Source organism: Ranitomeya imitator, chromosome 1 (assembly GCF_032444005.1).
Source record: "Ranitomeya imitator isolate aRanImi1 chromosome 1, aRanImi1.pri, whole genome shotgun sequence".
NCBI lineage: Eukaryota > Metazoa > Chordata > Amphibia > Anura > Dendrobatidae > Ranitomeya > Ranitomeya imitator.
Window position 1 is genome coordinate 227,623,975 of NC_091282.1, and position 23,407 is coordinate 227,647,381.

At 45.2% G+C, this 23,407-nt stretch overlaps 1 protein-coding gene across 1 annotated transcript; it reads left to right on the plus strand.

The window, feature by feature from the left end:
- The first annotated feature begins 2,233 nt into the window (after positions 1-2,233).
- Positions 2,234-21,398, plus strand: LOC138661651 (uncharacterized). Its single transcript, XM_069746526.1, has 4 exons — positions 2,234-2,755; positions 3,032-3,085; positions 19,987-20,385; positions 20,791-21,398. The coding sequence occupies exons 1-4, from the start codon at positions 2,234-2,236 to the stop codon at positions 21,313-21,315; spliced, it is 1,500 nt and encodes a 499-aa protein (XP_069602627.1). The 3' UTR covers positions 21,316-21,398.
- The last annotated feature ends 2,009 nt before the right edge of the window (positions 21,399-23,407 follow it).

Genomic DNA, 23,407 nt, shown 5'->3' on the forward strand with positions numbered 1-23,407 from the left:
TAATGAATAAAGTTTCACAACTGGAATATTTCATTCAGTGATATCTAGTATGTGGGATTTCAGTGTTCCCTTTATTTTTTTGAGCAGTGTGTATATATATATATATATATATATATATACCGGTATATATGATATATGTGAGTATTCACTAGATAAATATGCACAGCCTAACAATGTAGTTAATAAAATGTACATTTTTTTATTATTACATAAATATGATGCATGAGTGCCTGAGGGTGAGTATTTCCCGGCAGGCAAGCAGGGGGGGGGGGGAGGAGGGTGGCGCACAGGGGATGTTAGGCGGGAGGGGATGCACAAATTTTATGTTTAAGGGAAAATAAAAAAAAAACATTGATTTTTCATTTCTTCTCTCCAGGAAACGCTGCTGGGGAGAAGGAATGAATACCGGCTTCAGCACCACACGCAGGGGACAGCGCTTAACTGTAGCGCTGTCTCCTGCACGGTTCGTGTGGTCCGCAGTCGGCACACGGGCGGCACATGGCTGCCGCATGTGTGCCACACTGATGTGCTACGTGAGCACACGGACACACGGACACGGATAATTCCGGTACCGATTTCTCCAGTACCGGAATTATCTGGACATGTGAAAGAGGCCTAACATGGGAAAATCACAGGAAAATGATGTAAGGAAAGTGGGTCTAATAAACAAATGGTATTACCCTCAACAAATAAAAATAGTACAATGCAGATATAGCAGCAGGGCTGTTTTTGTGAATAAATATTAAATTACATTGTAAGTCCAAGTGGATAAAAAAAAAAAACATTTACAAAACAACCCAGTGGATCATAATGCATATAAATAGATAGGGAGAAATTATCATGTATAAATACCCATAAGCTCCAACGAATGTTTCGCCAGGTGGCATTCTCACGGATTGGGCAGCATGTATAAGGTGGCAGGTTCCCTTTAATAACTGTGCATTATATATACTATTATAATTGTAATAATTTAGAAGAGAGAATAGATAATTAAGTTATCCAGGATTTTCTTGACGGGAAACCCTAAGGCTAAGTTCAGTACATGAGTTTTTAATCAGTTTCTGATTTAGATTTTCTGCGCTATTTCTGCACCAATTAGGTAAATTAGATTTTCAGGTTTTCATTGCATTTTTCAGCACTTTTATTTACATGTTTTTATAGTGATTTTTTTTCTACTTCAGTTTTTGTCTCCTTGTGGTACGTTGCTTTTTTCATCAAATTGCTTTATTTTGGATATTTCCTGTTCCTTTTCTTTTTATAACATTTTATGATAAAATCATATGAGGATAACATGCCACATGGAAATCCATTAAAAATGTATATGCATTTTTTGTCTGTAGATTTTCCTCATCTCATTCAAGTTTATATGGAAAATCAGCAAATAAAAGGCATATCTACTGCAAGAGAAATAAACAAATTGCGGATTTAACTAAAAAATGAATGTAATTAACAGGGACTACAGTGTAGTTGCACCCACACCCTTACTGGTGTATTATTGACTCCACCTAATAAAATAAACCAAATAGCAGTGGTATAGTGAATATGTGATATGTATCTGGTGTTATGGGTACAAGGCAAGGGATATGAATAATAGACTCACCTACTGTGGAGCATGCAGGACGTGGTGGTGAAGGGAATAACTAGTCTATCATTTATTATTACAAGGTCCAGAGATAATGTTAATAATAAACTTGATAATCCATAATTCTGTCATATGTCCAGATGATGGAGAGCAACCTGAATGATGATAAGGTGAGGGGCTCTAAGGACTGTTGCTCGTCTCTCCTCTTTAAGAACCGACCCGGTTCTCATTATTACATGTGGATGTTTTATATAACTGTGATTGCTGCTATGTACATAAGGCTATATAATGTCTTAATTGTTCCTGTGTTATACCTGGCAATCTGCTAACCGTATATATTTCTAATGTGCCATTTATTGTATATGGTTATTTAGGGAAAGTGTAGTATTGTAGTTTGCCCACTAGATGGGTTACCTTAAAATGTCTGCATAGTCTCCTAATAGGAGGAGTCTGCTGTGGGTAAGCCAGGAACATTTCTTGATGTTAGTTAGTGAAGACAGGGAGCTGGTACAGCTGAGAGGGACCAGGGAGCCCCAGGCGTCCCGTGGGGCTTAAGAGGCCGAGACAGCACAGCAGATACCCAGCATCCTATGAAGAGTCCAGTGCCAGTGGGTCAGAGAGTTACAGAAAAAGAAGTGCAGCAGGATAAAGATGCAGGTCGCTCCAAAAATGTGGCAGCTATCTAAATGGATTGAAGCCCTTCTGTCTGAAGCAAAACAGACGAGGGAACACCTAAGAGTAGTCATGCTGGACAGAGAGGCCGATGCAGTACCGAACGGTTCGATATTACCCGGGGAAGCCCTGGAAGGAATAAGAGAAGACACAGGGAAAGTAAAAGATGTGAACAATGCTTGTGTTGATGCTGTAACTGATGTGGATGTGCTGCGATTGAAACCAAGTAAAGTTCTTCATTTACAGTTTGAATTAGACTCTGTCTTTTTGTGCTCAACAACACCAGCAGCCGAACTTCAGCAGCCCCGATGGGACCCTGATGGTGCAGAGGGTGTAGCAGAAGGTGTGCAAGAAAAGGGACATTGTTTATATGTGATGGGAGGCCAGGGCACGTTTATCCAGATATACTCAGCCACAACTACGGCCCTGGCTCTGCCCCTCACAATATCCCTCCAAAACAAATATTCATGCTGCTTCAGTGATGTTACTGTAGCTACAGAGGTTAGTTGAGATCAAAAATCAAATCTGTAAATATCCTGTGCCACCTCCAAGTGACAGTCCTACTATTAAATGGTTGTGCCACAATTACATCTTATCACCTATGCACAGGAATGCCAATAAGATGCTGACCACCCTGGGGCCCCTGCTACTGAGACTGCCATCAATTACATCAAGAATGGGAGGCCTAAGTATCTCAATAGAATGAAGCGTTTGTAGCATTTAAAGTGTAAATGCTGTGTTTTTTTCTGTTGCTTTTTATGTGAATGTTTTCTGCAGGTGTCCACACCAAAAAACACAATAAGGGCAGTCCCACACATCCAGATAATTCCGGTACCGGAAAAATCGATACCAGAATTATCCGTGTCCGTGTGCCCATGCGTTTCTGTGGCACATCAGTGTGGCACACGTGCGGCAAACGTGTGCTGCCCGTGGGCCGACTAGGTACCATAAGCACCGTGCAGGGGACAGCGCTAGAGATAAGCGCTGTCCCCTGCATCTGGTGCTGAAGCTGCCATTCATATCTTCTCTGCAGCAGCGTTTGCTGTAGAGAAGATATGAATAATCCTTTTTTTGTTTCTCGTGTTTAAAATAAAGATCCATGTCCCCACCCCCCTCCCAACCCCTGTGCGCCCGCCCGCTGTTATTAAAATACTCACCCGGCTCCCTCGCTGGCGCTGCTTCCTGTCCTGGCCGCACCTTCTACTGTATGAGCGGTCACGTGGGGCCGCCCAATACAGAAATGAAGATGCGGCTCCACCCCTACGGGAGGTGGAGCCGCATATTCATGACTGTAATGGGCGGCCCCACGTGACCGCTCATACAGTAGAAGGTGCGGCCAGGACAGGAAGCAGCGCCAGCCAGCGAGGGAGCCGGGTGAGTATTTTAATAACAGCGGGCAGGCACACAGGGGTTGGGAGGGGGGTGGGGACATGGATCTTTATTTTAAACACGAGAAACAAAAAAAAAGGATTATTCATATCTTCTCTACAGCAAACGCTGCTGCAGAGAAGATATGAATGGCGGCTTCAGCACCACGTGGGGGGGACAGCGCTTACTGTAGCGCTGTCTCCTGCACAGCACACGGACTGCACACGGACAACATCCGTGTGCTGTACGTGTTTTACACGGACCCATTGACTTTAATGGGTCCGTGTAATCTGTGCGCTCCCATGAACACTGACATGTCTCCATGTTTTCCAAACGGACACACGGTCCATGAAAACACGCTGACATGTGCAGAGACACATCGATTTCAATGTGTCTACGTGAGTCAGTGTCTCCGGTACGTGAGGAAACTGTCACCTCACGTACCGGAGCCACTGACGTGTGAAACCGGCCTCACAATGTTCTCTGATTATTGCGCTGTTGCTTTGTTTTTGATTTCTTGCTGTGTTTTCCCCTTTATTTGATGTTTTTGGAAAAGATTTCAAGTAATGTTTTTTAATGTATTTTTTCAGTAGAAACTTTAGTGCTGCACTTAAAATTGTAACCATTTTTACATGAGGTTTTTTTTACAAGACCAATAGAATCCTGAAGTGAAAAAATGTAACAAAAAAAACCCACACAATTCAACTGTGTCTTTAATCGCACAATGGGCATGAGTAATCATGAAATCAGCAGCACATTTTCTGCGCAAAAAAAAAATACTTTCAGATGTCAGTGTGTCAGGTATGTTACATAGTTACATAGTTATTAAGGTTGAAGGAAGACTTTAAGTCCATCTAGTTCAACCCATAACCTAGCATAACATGCCCTAACATGTTGATCCAGAGGAAGGCAAAAAAAACCATGTGGAAAAGAGTAAGCTCCACATTAGGGAAAAAAATTCCTTCCCGACTCCACATACGGCAATCAGACTAATTCTCTGGAGCAATGCCCTTTCAAGGAATCTAGTGTATATACCCTGTAACATTATACTTTTCCAGAAAGGTATCCAGTCCCCTCTTAAATTTAAGTAACGAATAGTGTTGAGCGATACCGTCCGATACTTGAAAGTATCGGTATCGGATAGTATCGGCCGATACCCGAAAAATATCGGATATCGCCGATACCGATATCCGATACCGATACAAGTCAATGGGACATCAAGTATCGGAAGGTATTCTCATGGTTTCCAGGGTCTGAAGGAGAGGAAACTCTCCTTCAGGCACTGGGATCCATAGGGATGTGTAAAATAAAGAATTAAAATAAAAAATATTGATATGCTCACCTCTCCGGCGGCCCCTGGACTTCACGCTGGTAACCGGCCGGCTTCTTTGTTAAAATGAGCGCCTTCAGGACCTGCGAATGACGTCCCGGCTTCTGATTGGTCGCGTGCCGCCCATGTGACCGGCACGCGACCAATCAGAAGCCGCAACGTCATTCGCAGGTCCTTAATTCCTAGAATTAGGAGTTTTGTGAATGAGAATGACATCCCGGCTTCTGATTGGTCGCGTGCCGGTCACATGGGCGGCACGCGACCAATCAGAAGCCGCGACGTCATTCGCAGGTCCTGAAGGAGCTCATTTTAAACAAGGAAGCCGGCCGGTTACCAGCGTGACGTCCAGGGGCCGCCGGAGAGGTGAGCATATCAATATTTTTTATTTTAATTCTTTATTTTACACATCCCTATTGATCCGATACCGATACCCGATACCACAAAAGTATCGGATCTCGGTATCGGAATTCCGATACCGCAAGTATCGGCCGATACCCGATACTTGCGGTATCGGAATGCTCAACACTAGTAACGAATCACTCATTACAACATCATACGGCAGAGAGTTCCTTAGTCTCACTGCTCTTACAGTAAAGAATCCGCGTCTGTTATTATGCCTAAACCTTCTTTCCCCCAGATGTAGAGGATGCCCCCTTGTCCCTGTCTCAGGTCTATGATTAAAAAGATCATCAGATAGGTCTTTGTACTGTCCCCTCATATACTTATACATTAAAATAAGATCACCCCTTAGTCTTCGTTTTTCCAAACTAAATAGCCCCAAGTGTAATAACCTATCTTGGTATTGCAGACCCCCCAGTCACCTAATAATGTGTTGTGAAAGTTTTCACACGTACCAGAGAAACTTACACACATAGACTCATTTAAGTAAATGAGTCTGTGCACCTGTAAGCGTGTTCCACATACCATGTGTCCATGGGCAAAACATGCTGACATGTCCATTTTTTAACAGGAGCATGGGCCACAAAACATCCTGCACACTTGTGCACTGATGACAAAGAATTGTTCCTTGTCTGGGCAGCTGCAAGCTGCTTTTTTTAGGCTGGTGGGGCCAATATCTATGGCCTCTTACCAGCCTGAGAATACCAGCCCCCAGCTGTCTGCTTTAACAAGGCAGGTTGTCAAAAATGGAGGGACCCCTGTTATGATACGGTGGTTTAGGAGCAAGATGGAGCGAGCTCTTGAAGGAAGTGGTAACTGTACTGACCGCAGTCCCTAAGCTCAACACAACACTAGAAGTAGCCGTGGGATGCTCCTAACCATCCCTAGGCACCCTGTCACTGCCTAAGAGCTAACTACCCCTAAAGATAGAAGCAGGAAAACTATCTTGCCTCAGAGAAAATCCCCAAAGGATAGATTAGCCCCCCACAAATAATGACTGTGAGTGGAGAGGGAAAAGACATACACAGAATGAAACCAGGATGAGCACAGGAGGCCAGTCTAGCTTGATAGATAGGACAGGATGGAATACTGTGCGGTCAGTATAAAACACTACAAAAATCCACGCAGAGTTTACCAAAAATCTCCACACCTGACTAAAGGTGTGGAGGGTAAATCTGCTTCCCAGAGCTTCCAGCAAGACAGAATTAATTCATACTGATAACGCTGGAGAAACATAGAAAGCACAGAACGGATAAGTCCACAATCTGTGAACAGAAAAGAGCAAGCAAGAACTTAGCTTTGCTGAACTGGTCAGGATAACAGGGAAATCCAAAGAGATGTGAATCCAACCAGGAACCATTTACTAGAGCCAGGCATAAATAGCCAAGCAGAAAAGACGATCAGTGGAAGCAGCTGCTGACAGCTAACTCCAAGGAGCAGCCATACCACTTGAAACCACAGGAGGGAGCCCAAGAGCAGAACTCACAAAAGTGCCACTTACAACCACCGGAGGGAGCCCAAGAGTGGAATTCACAACAGTACTCCCACCTTGAGGAGGGGGCACCGAACCCTCACCAGAGCCCCGAGGATGATCAGGACGAGCCAAGTGAAAAGCACGAACCAAATCGGTGGCATGGACATCGGAGGCAACAACCAAAGAATTATCCTCCTGGCCATAACCCTTCCACTTGAAAGATACTGAAGCCTCCGCCTCGAAAAACGAGAATCCAAAATCTTCTCAACCTCATATTCCAACTCTCCCTCAACCAACACCGGGGCAGGAGGGTCAACCGAGGGAACAACGGGCACCACATATCTCCGCAACAAAGATCTATGGAAAACATTATGAATGGCAAAAGAGGCTGGAAGAGCCAAACGAAAAGACACCGGATTAATAATTTCAGAAATTTTATAAGGACCAATAAACCGGGGCTTAAACTTAGGGGACAAAACCTTCATAGCAACATGACGAGAAGACAACCAAACCAAATCCCCCACACGAAGCCGGGGACCAACACACCGACGGCGGTTAGCAAAACCTTGAGCCCTTTCCTGAGACAACGTCAAATTGTCCACCACATGAGTCCAAATCTGCTGCAGCCTGTCCACCACAGAATCAACACCAGGACAATCAGAAGGCTCAACCTGCCCATAAGAAAAGCGAGGATGAAAATCAAAATTACAAAAGAAAGGTGAAACCAAAGTAGCCGAACTAGCCCGATTATTAAGGGCAAACTCGGCCAACGGCAAGAAAGACACCCAATCATCCTGATCAGCAGACACAAAGCATCTCAAATAGGTCTCCAAGGTCTGATTAGTTCGCTCAGTTTGGCTATTAGTCTGAGGATGAAATGCCGAAGAAAAAGACAAATCAATGCCCATCCTAGCACAAAAGGCCCGCCAAAATCTAGAGACAAACTGAGAACCTCTGTCAGACACAATATTCTCCGGAATGCCATGCAAACGAACCACATGCTGAAAAAACAATGGAACCAGATCTGAGGAGGAAGGCAACTTAGGCAAAGGTACCAGATTGACCATTTTAGAGAACCGGTCACAAACAACCCAGATAACAGACATCTTCTGGGATACAGGAAGATCTGAAATAAAATCCATGGAAATATGCGTCCAGGGCCTCTCAGGGACCGGCAAAGGCAAAAGCAACCCACTAGCGCGGGAACAGCAAGGCTTGGCTCGGGCGCAAGTCCCACTGGACTGCACAAAGGCACGGACATCGAGCGACAAGGAAGGCCACCAAAAGGACCTAGCAACCAAATCTCTGGTACCAAAAATCCCAGGATGACCAGCCAACACAGAACAACGAACCTCAGAAATCACCTTACTTGTCCATCTATCAGGAACAAACAGCTTCCCCACAGGACAGCGGTCAGGCCTATCAGCCTGAAATTCCCGAAGCACCTGCCGCAAATTAGGGGAGATGGCAGAAAGAATCACCCCTTCCTTCAGAATGCCAACCGGCTCAAGGACTCCAGGAGAATCAGGCGATAAACTCCTAGAGAGGGCATCAGCCTTAACATTCTTAGATCCCGGAAGATACGAGACCACAAAATCAAAACGGGAGAAAAACAGGGACCATCGAGTCTGTCTAGGATTCAGCTGCTTGGCCGACTTGAGGTAAATCAGATTCTTATGATCGGTCAGGACCACAACACGGTGCTTAGCTGTTATGATAAGGTAATTCAGTACCGCAATGGACATAGAGGTTAGAGCACATACAGTGACCTGACAATAACCCAAAAACATAGAACGAGCTCTGAGACGTGGGAACTCTGCTGACCGCAATCCCTAATCCTCTCCAACCACACTAGAGGCAGCCGTGGATTGCGCCTAACGCTCCCTATGCAACTCGGCACAGCCTGAGAAACTAGCTAGCCTGAAGATAGAAAATAAGCCTACCTTGCCTCAGAGAAATACCCCAAAGGAAAAGGCAGCCCCCACATATAATGACTGTGAGTTAAGATGAAAAGACAAACGTAGAGATGAAATAGATTTAGCAAAGTGAGGCCCGACTTTCTGAACAGAGCGAGGATAGGAAAGGTAACTTTGCGGTCAACACAAAACCCTACAAAAACCACGCAAAGGGGGCAAAAAGACCCTCCGTACCGAACTAACGGCACGGAGGTACACCCTCTGCGTCCCAGAGCTTCCAGCAAGCAGGAAAAAACAAATAGACAAGCTGGACAGAAAAAACAGCAAACAAAATAGCAAAGCGGAACTTAGCTATGCAGAGCAGCAGGCCACAGGAACGATCCAGGAGGAAACAGGTCCAATACTAGAACATTGACTGAAGGCCAGGATCAAAGCACTAGGTGGAGTTAAATAGAGCAGCACCTAACGACTTCACCACATCACCTGAGGAAGGAAACTCAGAAGCCGCAGTACCACTTTCCTCCACCAACGGAAGCTCACAGAGAGAATCAGCCAAAGTACCACTTGTGACCACAGGAGGGAGCTCTGCCACAGAATTCACAACAGTACCCCCCCTTGAGGAGGGGTCACCGAACCCTCACCAGAGCCCCCAGGACGACCAGGATGAGCCATATGAAAGGCACGAACAAGATCGGGAGCATGGACATCAGAGGCAAAGACCCAGGAATTATCTTCCTGAGCATAACCCTTCCACTTAACCAGATACTGGAGTTTCCGTCTTGAAACACGAGAATCCAAAATCTTCTCCACAATATACTCCAACTCCCCCTCCACCAAAACCGGGGCAGGAGGATCAACAGATGGAACCATAGGTGCCACGTATCTCCGCAACAATGACCTATGGAATGCGTTATGTATGGAAAAAGAATCTGGAAGGCTCAGACGAAAAGACACAGGATTAAGAACCTCAGAAATCCTATACGGACCAATGAAACGCGGTTTAAACTTAGGAGAGGAAACCTTCATAGGAATATGACGAGAAGATAACCAAACCAAATCCACAGCGTCTGCGATTAGCGAAACGTTGAGCCTTCTCCTGGGACAAGGTCAAATTGTCCACTACATGAGTCTAAATCTGCTGCAACCTGTCCACCACAGTATCCACACCAGGACAGTCCGAAGACTCAACCTGCCCTGAAGAGAAACGAGGATGGAACCCAGAGTTGCAGAAAAACGGTGAAACCAAGGTAGCCGAGCTGGCCCGATTATTAAGGGCGAACTCAGCCAAAGGCAAAAAGGACACCCAGTCATCCTGATCAGCAGAAACAAAGCATCTCAGATATGTTTCCAAGGTCTGATTGGTTCGTTCGGTCTGGCCATTAGTCTGAGGATGGAAAGCCGAGGAAAAAGACAAGTCAATGCCCATCCTACCACAAAAGGCTCACCAAAACCTCGAAACAAACTGGGAACCTCTGTCAGAAACGATATTCTCTGGAATGCCATGTAAACGAACCACATGCTGGAAGAACAATGGCACCAAATCAGAGGAGGAAGGTAATTTAGACAAGGGTACCAAATGGACCATCTTAGAGAAGCGATCACAGACCACCCAAATGACTGACATCTTTTGAGAGACGGGAAGATCTGAAATAAAATCCATAGAGATATGTGTCCAAGGCCTCTTCGGGACCGGCAAGGGCAAAAGCAATCCACTGGCACGAGAACAGCAGGGCTTAGCCCGAGCACAAATCCCACAGGACTGCACAAAAGTACGCACATCCCGCGACAGAGATGGCCACCAAAAGGATCTAGCCACTAACTCCCTGGTACCAAAGATTCCAGGATGACCAGCCAACACCGAACAATGAACCTCAGAGATAACTTTATTCGTCCACCTATCAGGAACAAACAGTTTCTCCGCTGGGCAACGATCAGGTTTATTAGCCTGAAATTTTTGCAGCACCTGCCGCAAATCAGGGGAGATGGCAGACACAATTACTCCCTCTTTGAGGATACCCGCCGGCTCAGATAAACCCGGAGAGTCGGGCACAAAACTCCTAGACAGAGCATCCGCCTTCACATTTTTAGAGCCCGGAAGGTACGAAATCACAAAGTCAAAACGGGCAAAAAACAGCGACCAACGAGCCTGTCTAGGATTCAACCGCTTGGCGGACTCGAGATAAGTCAAGTTCTTATGATCAGTCAAGACCACCACGCGATGCTTAGCTCCTTCAAGCCAATGACGCCACTCCTCGAATGCCCACTTCATGGCCAGCAACTCTCGATTGCCCACATCATAATTTCGCTCAGCAGGCGAAAACTTCCTGGAAAAGAAGGCGCATGGTTTCATCACCGAGCAATCAGAACTTCTCTGCGACAAAACAGCCCCTGCTCCAATCTCAGAAGCATCAACCTCGACCTGGAACGGAAGCGAAACATCTGGTTGACACAACACAGGGGCAGAAGAAAAACGACGCTTCAACTCTTGAAAAGCTTCCACAGCAGCAGAAGACCAATTGACCACATCAGCACCCTTCTTGGTCAAATCGGTCAATGGTTTAGCAATACTAGAAAAATTGCAGATGAAGCGACGATAAAAATTAGCAAAGCCCAGGAACTTTTGCAGACTTATCAGAGATGTCGGCTGAGTCCAATCATGGATGGCTTGGACCTTAACAGGGTCCATCTCGATAGTAGAAGGGGAAAAGATGAACCCCAAAAATGAAACCTTCTAAACACCAAAGAGACACTTTGATCCCTTCACAAACAAAGAATTAGCACGCAGGACCTGAAACACCGTTCTGACCTGCTTCACATGAGACTCCCAATCATCCGAGAAGATCAAAATGTCATCCAAGTACACAATCAGGAATTTATCCAGGTACTCTCGGAAGATGTCATGCATAAAGGACTGAAACACTGATGGAGCATTGGCAAGTCCGAATGGCATTACTAGATACTCAAAATGGCCCTTGGGCATATTAAATGCAGTTTTCCATTCATCGCCTCGCTTAATACGCACAAGATTATACGCACCACGAAGATCTATCTTGGTGAACCAACTAGCCCCCTTAATCCGAGCAAACAAATCAGATAACAACGGCAAGGGGTACTGAAATTTAACCGTGATCTTATTTAGAAGGCGGTAATCTATACAAGGTCTCAGTGAATCATCCTTCTTGGCTACAAAAAAGAACCCTGCTCCTAATGGCGACGATGACGGGCGAATATGCCCCTTCTCCAAGGACTCCTTCACATAACTCCGCATAGCGGCATGCTCAGGCACAGATAAATTAAACAGGCGACCTTTTGGGAATTTACTACCAGGAATCAAATCGATAGCACAATCACAATCCCTATGCGGAGGTAGGGTATCGGACTTGGGCTCATCAAATACATCCCGGTAATCAGACAAGAACTCTGGAACCTCAGAAGGGGTGGATGACGAAATAGTCAGAAATGGGACATCACCATGTACCCCCTGACAACCCCAGCTGGACACAGACATGGATTTCCAATCTAATACTGGATTATGGACTTGTAGCCATGGCAACCCCAACACGACCACATCATGCAGATTATGCAACACCAGAAAGCGAATAACCTCCTGATGTGCAGGAGCCATGCACATGGTCAGCTGGGTCCAGTATTGAGGCTTATTCTTGGCCAAAGGCGTAGCATCAATTCCTCTCAATGGAATAGGACACTGCAAGGGCTCCAAGAAAAACCCACAACGCCTAGCATGCTCCAAGTCCATCAAATTCAGGGCAGCGCCTGAATCCACAAAAGCCATGACAGAATACGATGACAAAGAGCAGATCAAGGTAACGGACAGAAGAAATTTTGACTATACCGTACCAATGGTGGCAGACCTAGCGAACGGCTTAGTGCGCTTAGGACAATCAGAGATAGCATGAGTGGAATCACCACAGTAGAAACACAGCCCATTCAGACGTCTGTGTTCTTGCCGTTCAACTCTGGTCAAAGTCCTATCGCACTGCATAGGCTCAGGTTTGAGCTCAGGTAATACCGCCAAATGGTGCACAGATTTACGCTCACGCAAGCGTCGACCGATCTGAATGGCCAAAGACATAGACTCATTCAGACCAGCAGGCATAGGAAATCCCACCATGACATCCTTAAGGGCTTCAGAGAGACCTTTTCTGAAAATAGCTGCGAGCGCACCTTCATTCCATTGAGTGAGTACGGACCACTTTCTAAATTTCTGACAATATACCTCTATCTCATCCTGACCCTGACACAGAGCCAGCAAATTTTTCTCTGCCTGATCCACTGAATTAGGTTCATCGTACAGCAATCCGAGCGCCAGGAAAAACGCATCGATATTACTTAATGCAGGATCTCCTGACGCAAGAGAAAATGCCCAGTCCTGAGGGTCGCCACGTAAAAAAGAAATAATGATCCTAACTTGTTGAACTGGGTCACCAGAGGAGCGAGGTTTCAAAGCCAGAAATAGTTTACAATTATTTTTGAAACTCAGAAATTTAGTTCTATCTCCAAAAAACAAATCAGGAATAGGAATTCTCGGTTCTAACATAGAATTCTGAACCACAAAGTCTTGAATATTTTGTACTCTTGCCGTGAGCTGATCCACACATGAAGACAGACCTTTAATGTCCATCGCTACACCTGTGTCCTGAACCACCCAAATGTCTAGGGGAAAAAAAAGGCAAAACACAGTGCAGAGAAAAAAAAATGGTCTCAGAACTTCTTTTTTCCCTCTATTGAGAATCATTAGTACTTTTCGCCTTCAGTACTGTTATGATAAGGTAATTCAGTACCGCAATGGACATAGAGGTCAGAGCACATACAGTGACCTGACAATAACGCAAAAACATAGAACGAGCTCTGAGACGTGGGAACTCTGCTGACCGCAATCCCTAATCCTCTCCAACCACACTAGAGGCAGCCGTGGATTGCGCCTAACGCTCCCTATGCAACTCGGCACAGCCTGAGAAACTAGCTAGCCTGAAGATAGAAAATAAGCCTACCTTGCCTCAGAGAAATACCCCAAAGGAAAAGGCAGCCCCCACATATAATGACTGTGAGTTAAGATGAAAAGACAAACGTAGAGATGAAATAGATTTAGCAAAGTGAGGCCCGACTTTCTGAACAGAGCGAGGATAGGAAAGGTAACTTTGCGGTCAACACAAAACCCTACAAAAACCACGCAAAGGGGGCAAAAAGACCCTCCGTACCGAACTAACGGCACGGAGGTACACCCTCTGCGTCCCAGAGCTTCCAGCAAGCAGGAAAAAACAAATAGACAAGCTGGACAGAAAAAACAGTAAACAAAATAGCAAAGCGGAACTTAGCTATGCAGAGCAGCAGGCCACAGGAACGATCCAGGAGGAAACAGGTCCAATACTAGAACATTGACTGAAGGCCAGGATCAAAGCACTAGGTGGATTTAAATAGAGCAGCACCTAACGACTTCACCACATCACCTGAGGAAGGAAACTCAGAAGCCGCAGTACCACTTTCCTCCACCAACGGAAGCTCACAGAGAGAATCAGCCAAAGTACCACTTGTGACCACAGGAGGGAGCTCTGCCACAGAATTCACAACACTTAGCTCCCTCAAGCCAATGTCACCACTCCTCAAACGCCCACTTCATAGCCAACAACTCCCGATTGCCGACATCATAATTGCATTCCGCAGGCGAAAACTTTCTGGAAAAAAAAGCACACGGTTTCATCAAAGAACCATCAGACTCCCTCTGAGACAAAACGGCCCCTGCCCCAATCTCAGAAGCGTCGACCTCAACCTGAAAAGGAAGAGAAACATCCGGCTGACGCAACACAGGGGCAGAAGTAAATCGGCGTTTAAGCTCCCGAAAGGCCTCAACAGCCGCAGAGGACCAATTCGTCACATCAGCGCCTTTCTTCGTCAAATCAGTAAGGGGCTTAACCACACTGGAAAAGTTGGCAATGAAACGGCGATAGAAATTAGCAAAGCCCAAAAATTTTTGAAGGCCCTTCACAGATGTGGGTTGAATCCAGTCATGAATAGCTTGGACCTTAACAGGATCCATTTCTATAGACGAGGGAGAAAAAATAAAACCCAAAAAAGAGACCTTCTGAACTCCGAATAGGCACTTAGACCCCTTCACAAACAAAGCATTATCACGAAGGATCTGGAACACCATCCTGACCTGCTTCACATGAGACTCCCAATCATCGGAAAAAATCAAAACATCATCCAAATATACGACCATGAATTTATCAAGATAATTGCGGAAAATATCATGCATGAAAGACCGGAACACAGATGGAGCATTAGAGAGCCCAAATGGCATCACAAGGTATTCAAAATGGCCTTCGGGCGTATTAAATGCAGTTTTCCATTCGTCACCCTGTTTAATACGAACAAGATTATATGCCCCTCGGAGGTCAATCTTAGTAAACCAACTAGCCCCCTTAATCTGAGCAAACAAATCAGTAAGCAAAGGCAAGGGGTATTGGAATTTGACCGAGATCTTATTAAGAAGACGATAATCAATGCAGAGTCTCAAGGAGCCATCCTTCTTAGCAACAAAAAAGAAACCCGCTCCCAATGGTGACGAAGAGGGCCGAATATGCCCCTTCTCCAAAGACTCCTTAACATAACTCCGCATGGCGGCATGCTCTGGCACAGACAGATTGAAAAGTCGGCCCTTAGGGAACTTGCAACCAGGAATCAAGTTAATAGCACAATCACAGTCCCTGTGCGGTGGAAGGGAACTGGACTTGGGCTCATCAAATACATCCTGGAAATCCGACAAAAACTCAGGGACCTCAGAAGAGGGGGAAGAGGAAATTGACATCAAAGGAACGTCACTATGTACCCCTTGACAACCCCAACTAGTCACAGACATAGTTTTTCAATCCAGCACCGGATTATGTTCCTGTAACCATGGAAAACCCAGTACAATAACATCATGCAGGTTTTGCAACACCAGAAAACGGCAATCTTCCTGATGTGCTGGAGCCATGTACATAGTCATCTGCGTCCAGTACTGAGGTTTATCCTTGGCCAAGGGTGTAGCATCAATACCCCTCAAAGGAATAGGGCTCTGCAAAGGCTGCAAGGAAAAACCACAGCGCCTGGCGAATTCCAAGTCCATTAAGTTCAGGGCAGCGCCTGAATCCACAAATGCCATGACAGAAAAGGACAACAATGAGCAAATCAGGGTCACAGATAAGAGAAATTTAGGCTGTATAGTACTAATGGTAACAGACCTAGCGACTCTCTTAGTACGCTTAGGGCAATCAGAGATAACATGAGCAGAATCACCACAGTAAAAACACAGCCTATTCTGACGTCTGAATTCCTGCCGTTCTGTTCTAGTAAAAATCCTATCACATTGCATAGGTTCAGGAGTCTGCTCAGAGGACACTGCCATATGGCGCACAGCTCTGCGCTCGCGCAGGCGCCGATCAATCTGAATGGCTAGAGACATAGATTCGCTCAAACCGGCAGGCATAGGAAAGCCCACCATAACATCTTTAAGGGCTTCAGAAAGACCTTTTCTGAAAATAGCAGCCAGAGCCTCCTCATTCCATTTAGTGAGCACAGACCATTTTCTAAATTTCTGGCAGTATAGTACTGCCGCCTCCTGACCTTGACACAAGGCCAACAGGGTTTTTTCTGCATGATCCACAGAATTAGGTTCGTCATACAATAATCCGAGCGCTTGAAAAAATGCGTCTACATTCAATAATGCCGGATCCCCTGTTTCAAGAGAAAAAGCCCAGTCTTGAGGGTCACCACGCAGCAAGGATATGATGATTTTTACTTGCTGAATGGGATCACCAGAAGAATGGGGTTTCAAAGCAAAAAACAATTTGCAGTTAGTTTTAAAGTTCAAAAACTTGGATCTGTCCCCAAAAAACAAATCAGGAGTAGGAATGCTAGCCTCTAAAGCCGGAGTCAGGGCAACATAATCTTGGATACTCTGTACTCTTGCAGCAAGTTGATCCACACGAGAAAACAAACCCTAAACATCCATACCAGAGCATATATCCTGAACCACCCAGATATCAAGAGGAAAAAAGAGACAAACCAGAGCACAGAAAAAAAATGGTTCAGAACTTTCTTTTCCTTCTTTTGAGATGCATTTAATTCATTTCTGGCCACTTGTACTGTTATGATACGGTGGTTTAGGAGCAACATGGAGCGAGCTCTTGAAGGAAGTGGTAACTGTACTGACCGCAGTCCCTAAGCTCAACACAACACTAGAAGTAGCTGTGAGATGCTCCTAACTCTCCCTAGGCACCTCGTCACCGCCTAAGAGCTAACTACCCCTAAAGATAGAAGCAGGAAAACTATCTTGCCTCAGAGAAAATCCCCAAAGGATAGATTAGCCCCCCACAAATAATGACTGTGAGTGGAGAGGGAAAAGACATACACAGAATGAAACCAGGATGAGCACAGGAGGCCAGTCTAGCTTGATAGATAGGACAGGATGGAATACTGTGCGGTCAGTATAAAACACTACAAAAATCCACGCAGAGTTTACTAAAAAATCTCCACACCTGACTAAAGGTGTGGAGGGTAAATCTGCTTCCTAGAGCTTCCAGCAAGACAGAATTAATTCATACTGATAATGCTGGACAAACATAGAAAGCACAGAACGGATAAGTCCACAATCTGTGAACAGAAAAGAGCAAGCAAGAACTTAGCTTTGCTGAACTGGTCAGGATAACAGGGAAATCCAAAGAGATGCGAATCCAACCAGGAACCATTTACAAGTGGCACTGGCTGAAGAAAGAGCCAGGCATAAATAGCCAAGCAGAAAAGACGATCAGTGGAAGCAGCTGCTGACAGCTAACTCCAAGGAGCAGCCATACCACTTGAAACCACAGGAGGGAGCCCAAGAGCAGAACTCACAAAAGTGCCACTTACAACCACCAGAGGGAGCCCAAGAGCGCAATTCACAACAGACCCCATGCCATTTGTCTTTAATTATTAATTTAAATAACTAAAAATACGGCATGGGGGCCCTCTATTATTGATAACTAGCCTTGCTAAAGCTGACAGTTGAGAGTTGCAGCCAGCAGCTATCAGTTTGCCCTGGCTGGTTAACAAAAATACAGGGGAACCCATGCCGTTTTTTAATTAATTAATTTATTCATAGCTGCTCTCACAGTAATTAGCGGCAGTAAGTGTAGGCTGTTGGGAGTAGTAGTCCCATCAGCCGCTGCCTGATCTCGCTGTTATCAGCTGAATACAATTGTTATCAATGTCCCCTGCTAACGCTGATCGCAGCTCCAGCAGGGGAGAATGATGAGCGCAATCTTCAGAACTCGGCACTGGGGAACAACGCGAACAGTACCATTGCTTCTCTGGCGCCCATCCATGTGGTCCTGATGTGGCACACGGGTGGCACACTGTTGCACACGTATATGCCACAAGTATAATGCACGTTGAAATCTCCAGTGCTGTTTTTTCCGATCCACGAAATATCAGGATTAGGGTAAAGAATTGTGCACTTCTGCCATTTTAATGCATTTTTAACTTTTTTTTGTGTGGCAGAAACAGCATTTTACAGTAACAGCAAAATGAATTACATTTCTAAAGCCTCATTCATGCAGCACTGTTATTTTCCATGCACTTTTTTTTAATTTTTTTTTTTACTAGTGCTGCATTTATTAAATGTCTTGTAAATTCTTTAAGCATTTTTACGGCATTTTGACCCCCATTGAAGGGTAAATGAGTCAGTAGCAAAAATAAAAAAACTGCATCAAGCACGCATCAAAAATGCGCAGAATTTACTTTGTGGTTCAAAAGAATTATAAGATTATTAAAATTAAGCCTTTTCTAAAGTATTCTTCATTTTTTTTAAGATTTATATTGCAAAATGTCGTCAATAGATTGTATAAAAATGAAGTTTTTTTGTAAATCAACCTCACATCTTGGTGTAATATATTTGCCACAGAAATGTAAACTGAGAACATGCGCAATATTAGATTTTAGTTACACTGCAATCTGTTTGCAGATGTAATTTCTCATCCATGCACAGACTGTGCTGGCAATGACTGACCCAGTTCTTACTACAGATTTTTTTACTCTGATCTAATTTGTATCTTAAATGATTATCTACTTGGAAGGCTGCTTATGACCTTAAGGTACCTTCACACTAACCAACTTTGTAACGATAACGACAGCGATCCGTGACGTTGCAGCGTCCTAAATAACGATATCGTTGTGTTTGACACGCAGCAGCGATCTGGATCCCGCTGTGATATCGTTGGTCGGGACTAGAGGTCCAGAACTTTATTTGGTCGTTAGGTCGGCTTGTATCGTCATGTTTGACATTAAAAGCAACGACGCTAGCAACGATCAAAGGGGGCGTAGCAGCGTCTCGTTCTAGCCAGGTAGGCGTTTAACATTACAAAAGGAGACACCCTCAGTCGCGATGGCAAGGGGGGTGGCAAAATTACAAATCGACCCGCCGTTACATTAGGTGACGTCATTTCTTTTCAATTTCAATTAAAAAGGAGACGCTACAACGTACATCACATAATAAAGGAGACGCCATACAATACTGACATTATAAAACGGGACGCCTTTTAATAGGATTTCATTGTAAGCAGATGCTATCGTGACATAACATAAACAAGTACATACCAAAACGAGACACCTTTTTATACATTACAAAACAGGGCTTTTCCAAAACATTTAATTAAATTAGAAAGGTGACGCTTTTCCTGACAAAAGGTGACGGCCTGGGAGGTGTCATGTACATTAAGGGGGCTCTACGATTATAAACCAATACATTACATTGATTAAAAAAGGCCTGCAAATGACTGGCTATGACACCGTCTTAATGTGAACGCTGATTGGCCACAGCGGGATCATCTGTAGCTGCGTTCCGAAATATAAACCGCGACTCTATACAGTCCTGCCTTTGGAATCACTTTTGCGTCCTCCGCTTACCTATTTTGTAATCCAGAACTTTGCAACGTCTTCGTTCTGTGTCCCTCAATAGTGCTATCCAGAACTCTGCAACGTCTTCGTTTTGAATCTTATAAGAGTATCAACTGTAAGTATAAGTTATATTTTTGTGCTGATTGTTTAATCCGCCGTGTAGCAATGTTAATTTATGGGTATTGTAGAGTGATGTATACGAGATCTCTGCAGAGATCCATTTGAGCTTGCAACTTTTTAAACAATTACGCTGTTGCGCTTGTTGGCAGCCATTTTCAGCGTTCAATTTCTTATTGCTATTTCTTTCTTTCAGATGTCTGCCAATGACAACGAATTTGTGCGGGCACTCATTGATATGTACCGCTCCCTGCCCTGCTTATGGAAAATAAAGTCTGCGGATTATAGCAACCGCAACATGAAGAGAGCTGCATACGAGAAGCTAGTGACCCTCCACAAAGAGCATCATCCCACAGAATCTGTGGATGAAACCATTGTGCGTAAGAAGATACAGGCTCTCCGCACAGTCTTCAAAAAGGAGCTGAACAAGGTTGAAAAGTCCAAGAAGTCTGGGGCCGGAGCCGACGACGTGTATGTGCCCAAGTTATGGTACTTTGACCTGCTGGCGTTCACACGGGACCAGGAAATCCCTCGCCCGGCCCAGACTGTGACAAGTCTTTGTGCGCCATCAGCTGAAGAGTCTCCTGACGAGCATGTAAGTACCCCCTAGCTTCCCTGCTTGTAGGATGCCGTGTGTCTTATATGTATGTGAGACTGCACGGTTTCCAATTATAATAATTCACATTTTTCATGTTTAATCCACCAGATAATACCAGTTTCCACTTCCTGTTCAGATGTCCAAACAGTCCTTCCCAACCTTAAAATGCTGTGTTATTTCAAAAGTCTACTATACATGTAAATTTTTTGTCTTCCGCACAATCGTGCAGTATAGCCGGCAAAAGTAGTTAAGCTCTGTAACCCCTGTGGTTTGCTACCTAGATAATAACTGTTCCTCATTGCTTCCCACGCACGGGCATAGAGGTGTTGGGGAGGTGGGGGCACTCTAGGGCTGATTTGTTTGTATGTTATTAACTTTTTATTTTTTTTCCTGTACTCGCAGGTGCCTCCTGAACAGCTCGATACACTGGAAGGGACCGATAGCGATACCCCTCATTCCTCCTCAAGCCCGTGTGTTGAGGAGCAGACGCGTCAAAAGCAGCCATCTCGCAAAACAAAGACAACTGCGGGTCAACCGGTGGATCTCCTGGCACTGGCCAACAAGATAATGAGCCAGCATGCCACAACCCGGCTCTCCGGATTTCCAACCTTCGTAGGGGAACGGTTAAGCAGTCTGGACCAGACCCAGCGAAGCAACGCGGAGAGATTGATACTTGAGGTGTTGAACGCGGCAGCCGCTGGCAAACTGAGTGACACTTCAATGATGACCATCGGCGACCGTCAGCCCAGTGGCCAGCTTTATTGGGGGCCCCAGCAGGAGCCCATGCACAGCACTCCTGTCCGCAGACCGGCCCCACCTCATTTGAGTTTCCGTACACCACCACCTTCTTTTGGTGACTATTTGCAAGGACCTTCTACGGCCACACAGCCGTACAGCGAGATGGACAACTACTATCAGCAGCTGTAGTGTTCTTGGACAGAAAGCAAAAGACTTCTGTTTCATAAGTACTTTATGCCTTCCCCTTTTTTTTTTTTTTTTTATTTGTTAACCTTTTGGTTAGTGAGCCACATTTTTCTTCACAAGTTACGGTTGTAAGATGTTAATAAACTTTACATGAAAAATTATATTTTGATTTATTGTTTACTGCGTCACATTATGTATGATTGAAAAAAAAAATATATATATATATAGCAGGGGTGTGACACATAGGGAGTGTGATGGGGAGAGGGATACACATGGAATGGCAGGGGTGAGACACATGGGGAGCGTGATGGGGAGAGGGATACACATGGAATGGCAGGGGTATATCACATGGGGAGTTTGATGGGGAGAGGGATACATAGGGAATGGCAGGGGTGAGACACATGGGGAGCGTGGTGGGGAGAGGGATACACATGGAATGGCAGGGGTATATCACATGGGGAGTTTGATGGGGAGAGGGATACATAGGGAATGGCAGGGGTGAGACACATGGGGAGCGTGGTGGGGAGAGGGATACACATATAATGGCAGGGGTATATCACATGGGGAGTTTGATGGGGAGAGGGATACATAGGGAATGGCAGGGGTGAGACACATGGGGAGCGTGGTGGGGAGAGGGATACACATGGAATGGCAGGGGTATATCACATGGGGAGTTTGATGGGGAGAGGGATACATAGGGAATGGCAGGGGTGAGACACATGGGGAGCGTGGTGGGGAGAGGGATACACATGGAATGGCAGGGGTATATCACATGGGGAGTTTGATGGGGAGAGGGATACATAGGGAATGGCAGGGGTGAGACACATGGGGAGCGTGGTGGGGAGAGGGATACACATGGAATGGCAGGGGTATATCACATGGGGAGTTTGATGGGGAGAGGGATACATAGGGAATGGCAGGGGTGAGACACATGGGGAGCGTGGTGGGGAGAGATATACATATGGAATGGCAGGGGTGTGACACATAGGGACGTGTGACGATACTGCGGACTCCCAAGATTCATATGTCTGGTACAGAACTAGAGTATGTTGTTTCGATAGATATATTTATTCTTATGTTTGATACAGAAGTTGAGTACTGTGAATAGATAGATATATCTTCATGTAGACATTGAAACAGAAAATGAATTTAATGGGTGTTCAACAAAATGGTACACGTGAGCAAAGAATGTATTGCATAATACATGATAAAAGTTATGACAAGTAATGACAACAGTTATGTTACTGTTGAAGATGCTGCCATGGGACCGCCCCAGGCCCATTGAAAAAGTTACAATACTTCTCCCTGCAGATTATCGCATCATCAGAGTTCCTTCCGGATCCCAGACTTTCCAAGTCAGAAACCCTGTGCTCGTCGAGACGCCATTCTCCCTGGGTTACATCTCCGTTTGCAGGGTCAACAGAGTCAACATAGTGTGGAGGGCTGTATGCAGTGCCATCACGGCGGTGGAGAAAGTTGTGCAGGACGCAACAGGCAAGCACCACAGAGTCAATAGACGTTAGTTTCATGTTTAGTGCACTGTGGAAAACCCGAAATCGGTTTGCCATAATTCCGAATGCATTCTCCACAACGCGGCGAGCTCTGGAAAGTCTGTAATTAAAAATGCGCCGCTCCGGTGTCAGAGTTTTCTGGGAGAATGGCTTCAGAAGGTTGGGATGCAGTGGGAACGCCTCATCTCCGACAAACACAAAGTTCAGGTTTTCAGTAGTGTCGCTGTTGGGCGGCAAGGCCAGTTTATGTTCTTTCAAGCGGTCACCAAAATCGGTGTGCTCCAAAACTCCGCCATCAGATACTCTACCATTGATCCCAACAGAAACACTTATAAATTCGTAGTTCGCATTAACGAGGGCCATGAGAATTACGCTGAAATAACCCTTGTAATTGTAAAAAAAAGATCCGGAGTGTGGTGGTTGGGTGATGCGGACATGTTTCCCATCCAAGGCCCCACCACAATTAGGGAACTGCCATTGCTGGTGAAATCCCTGGGAAATCTTTTTCCAATCATCCGTGGTCTCCGGGAAAGGCATGTAACTGCGGTGTAAAGCAGAGACAATTGCATTACATGTCTCTGGGA

Excerpts from the sequence above, each read along its gene's own strand:
- LOC138661651 (XM_069746526.1), top strand. The coding sequence starts at position 2,234 with ATGCAGGTCGCTCCAAAAATGTGGCAGCTATCTAAATGGATTGAAGCC. Across the intron at positions 2,756-3,031 it reads ATGTTACTGTAGCTACAGAG|GTGTCCACACCAAAAAACAC; the intron begins GTTAGTTGAGAT and ends TGTTTTCTGCAG. Across the intron at positions 20,386-20,790 it reads AAGAGTCTCCTGACGAGCAT|GTGCCTCCTGAACAGCTCGA; the intron begins GTAAGTACCCCC and ends CTGTACTCGCAG.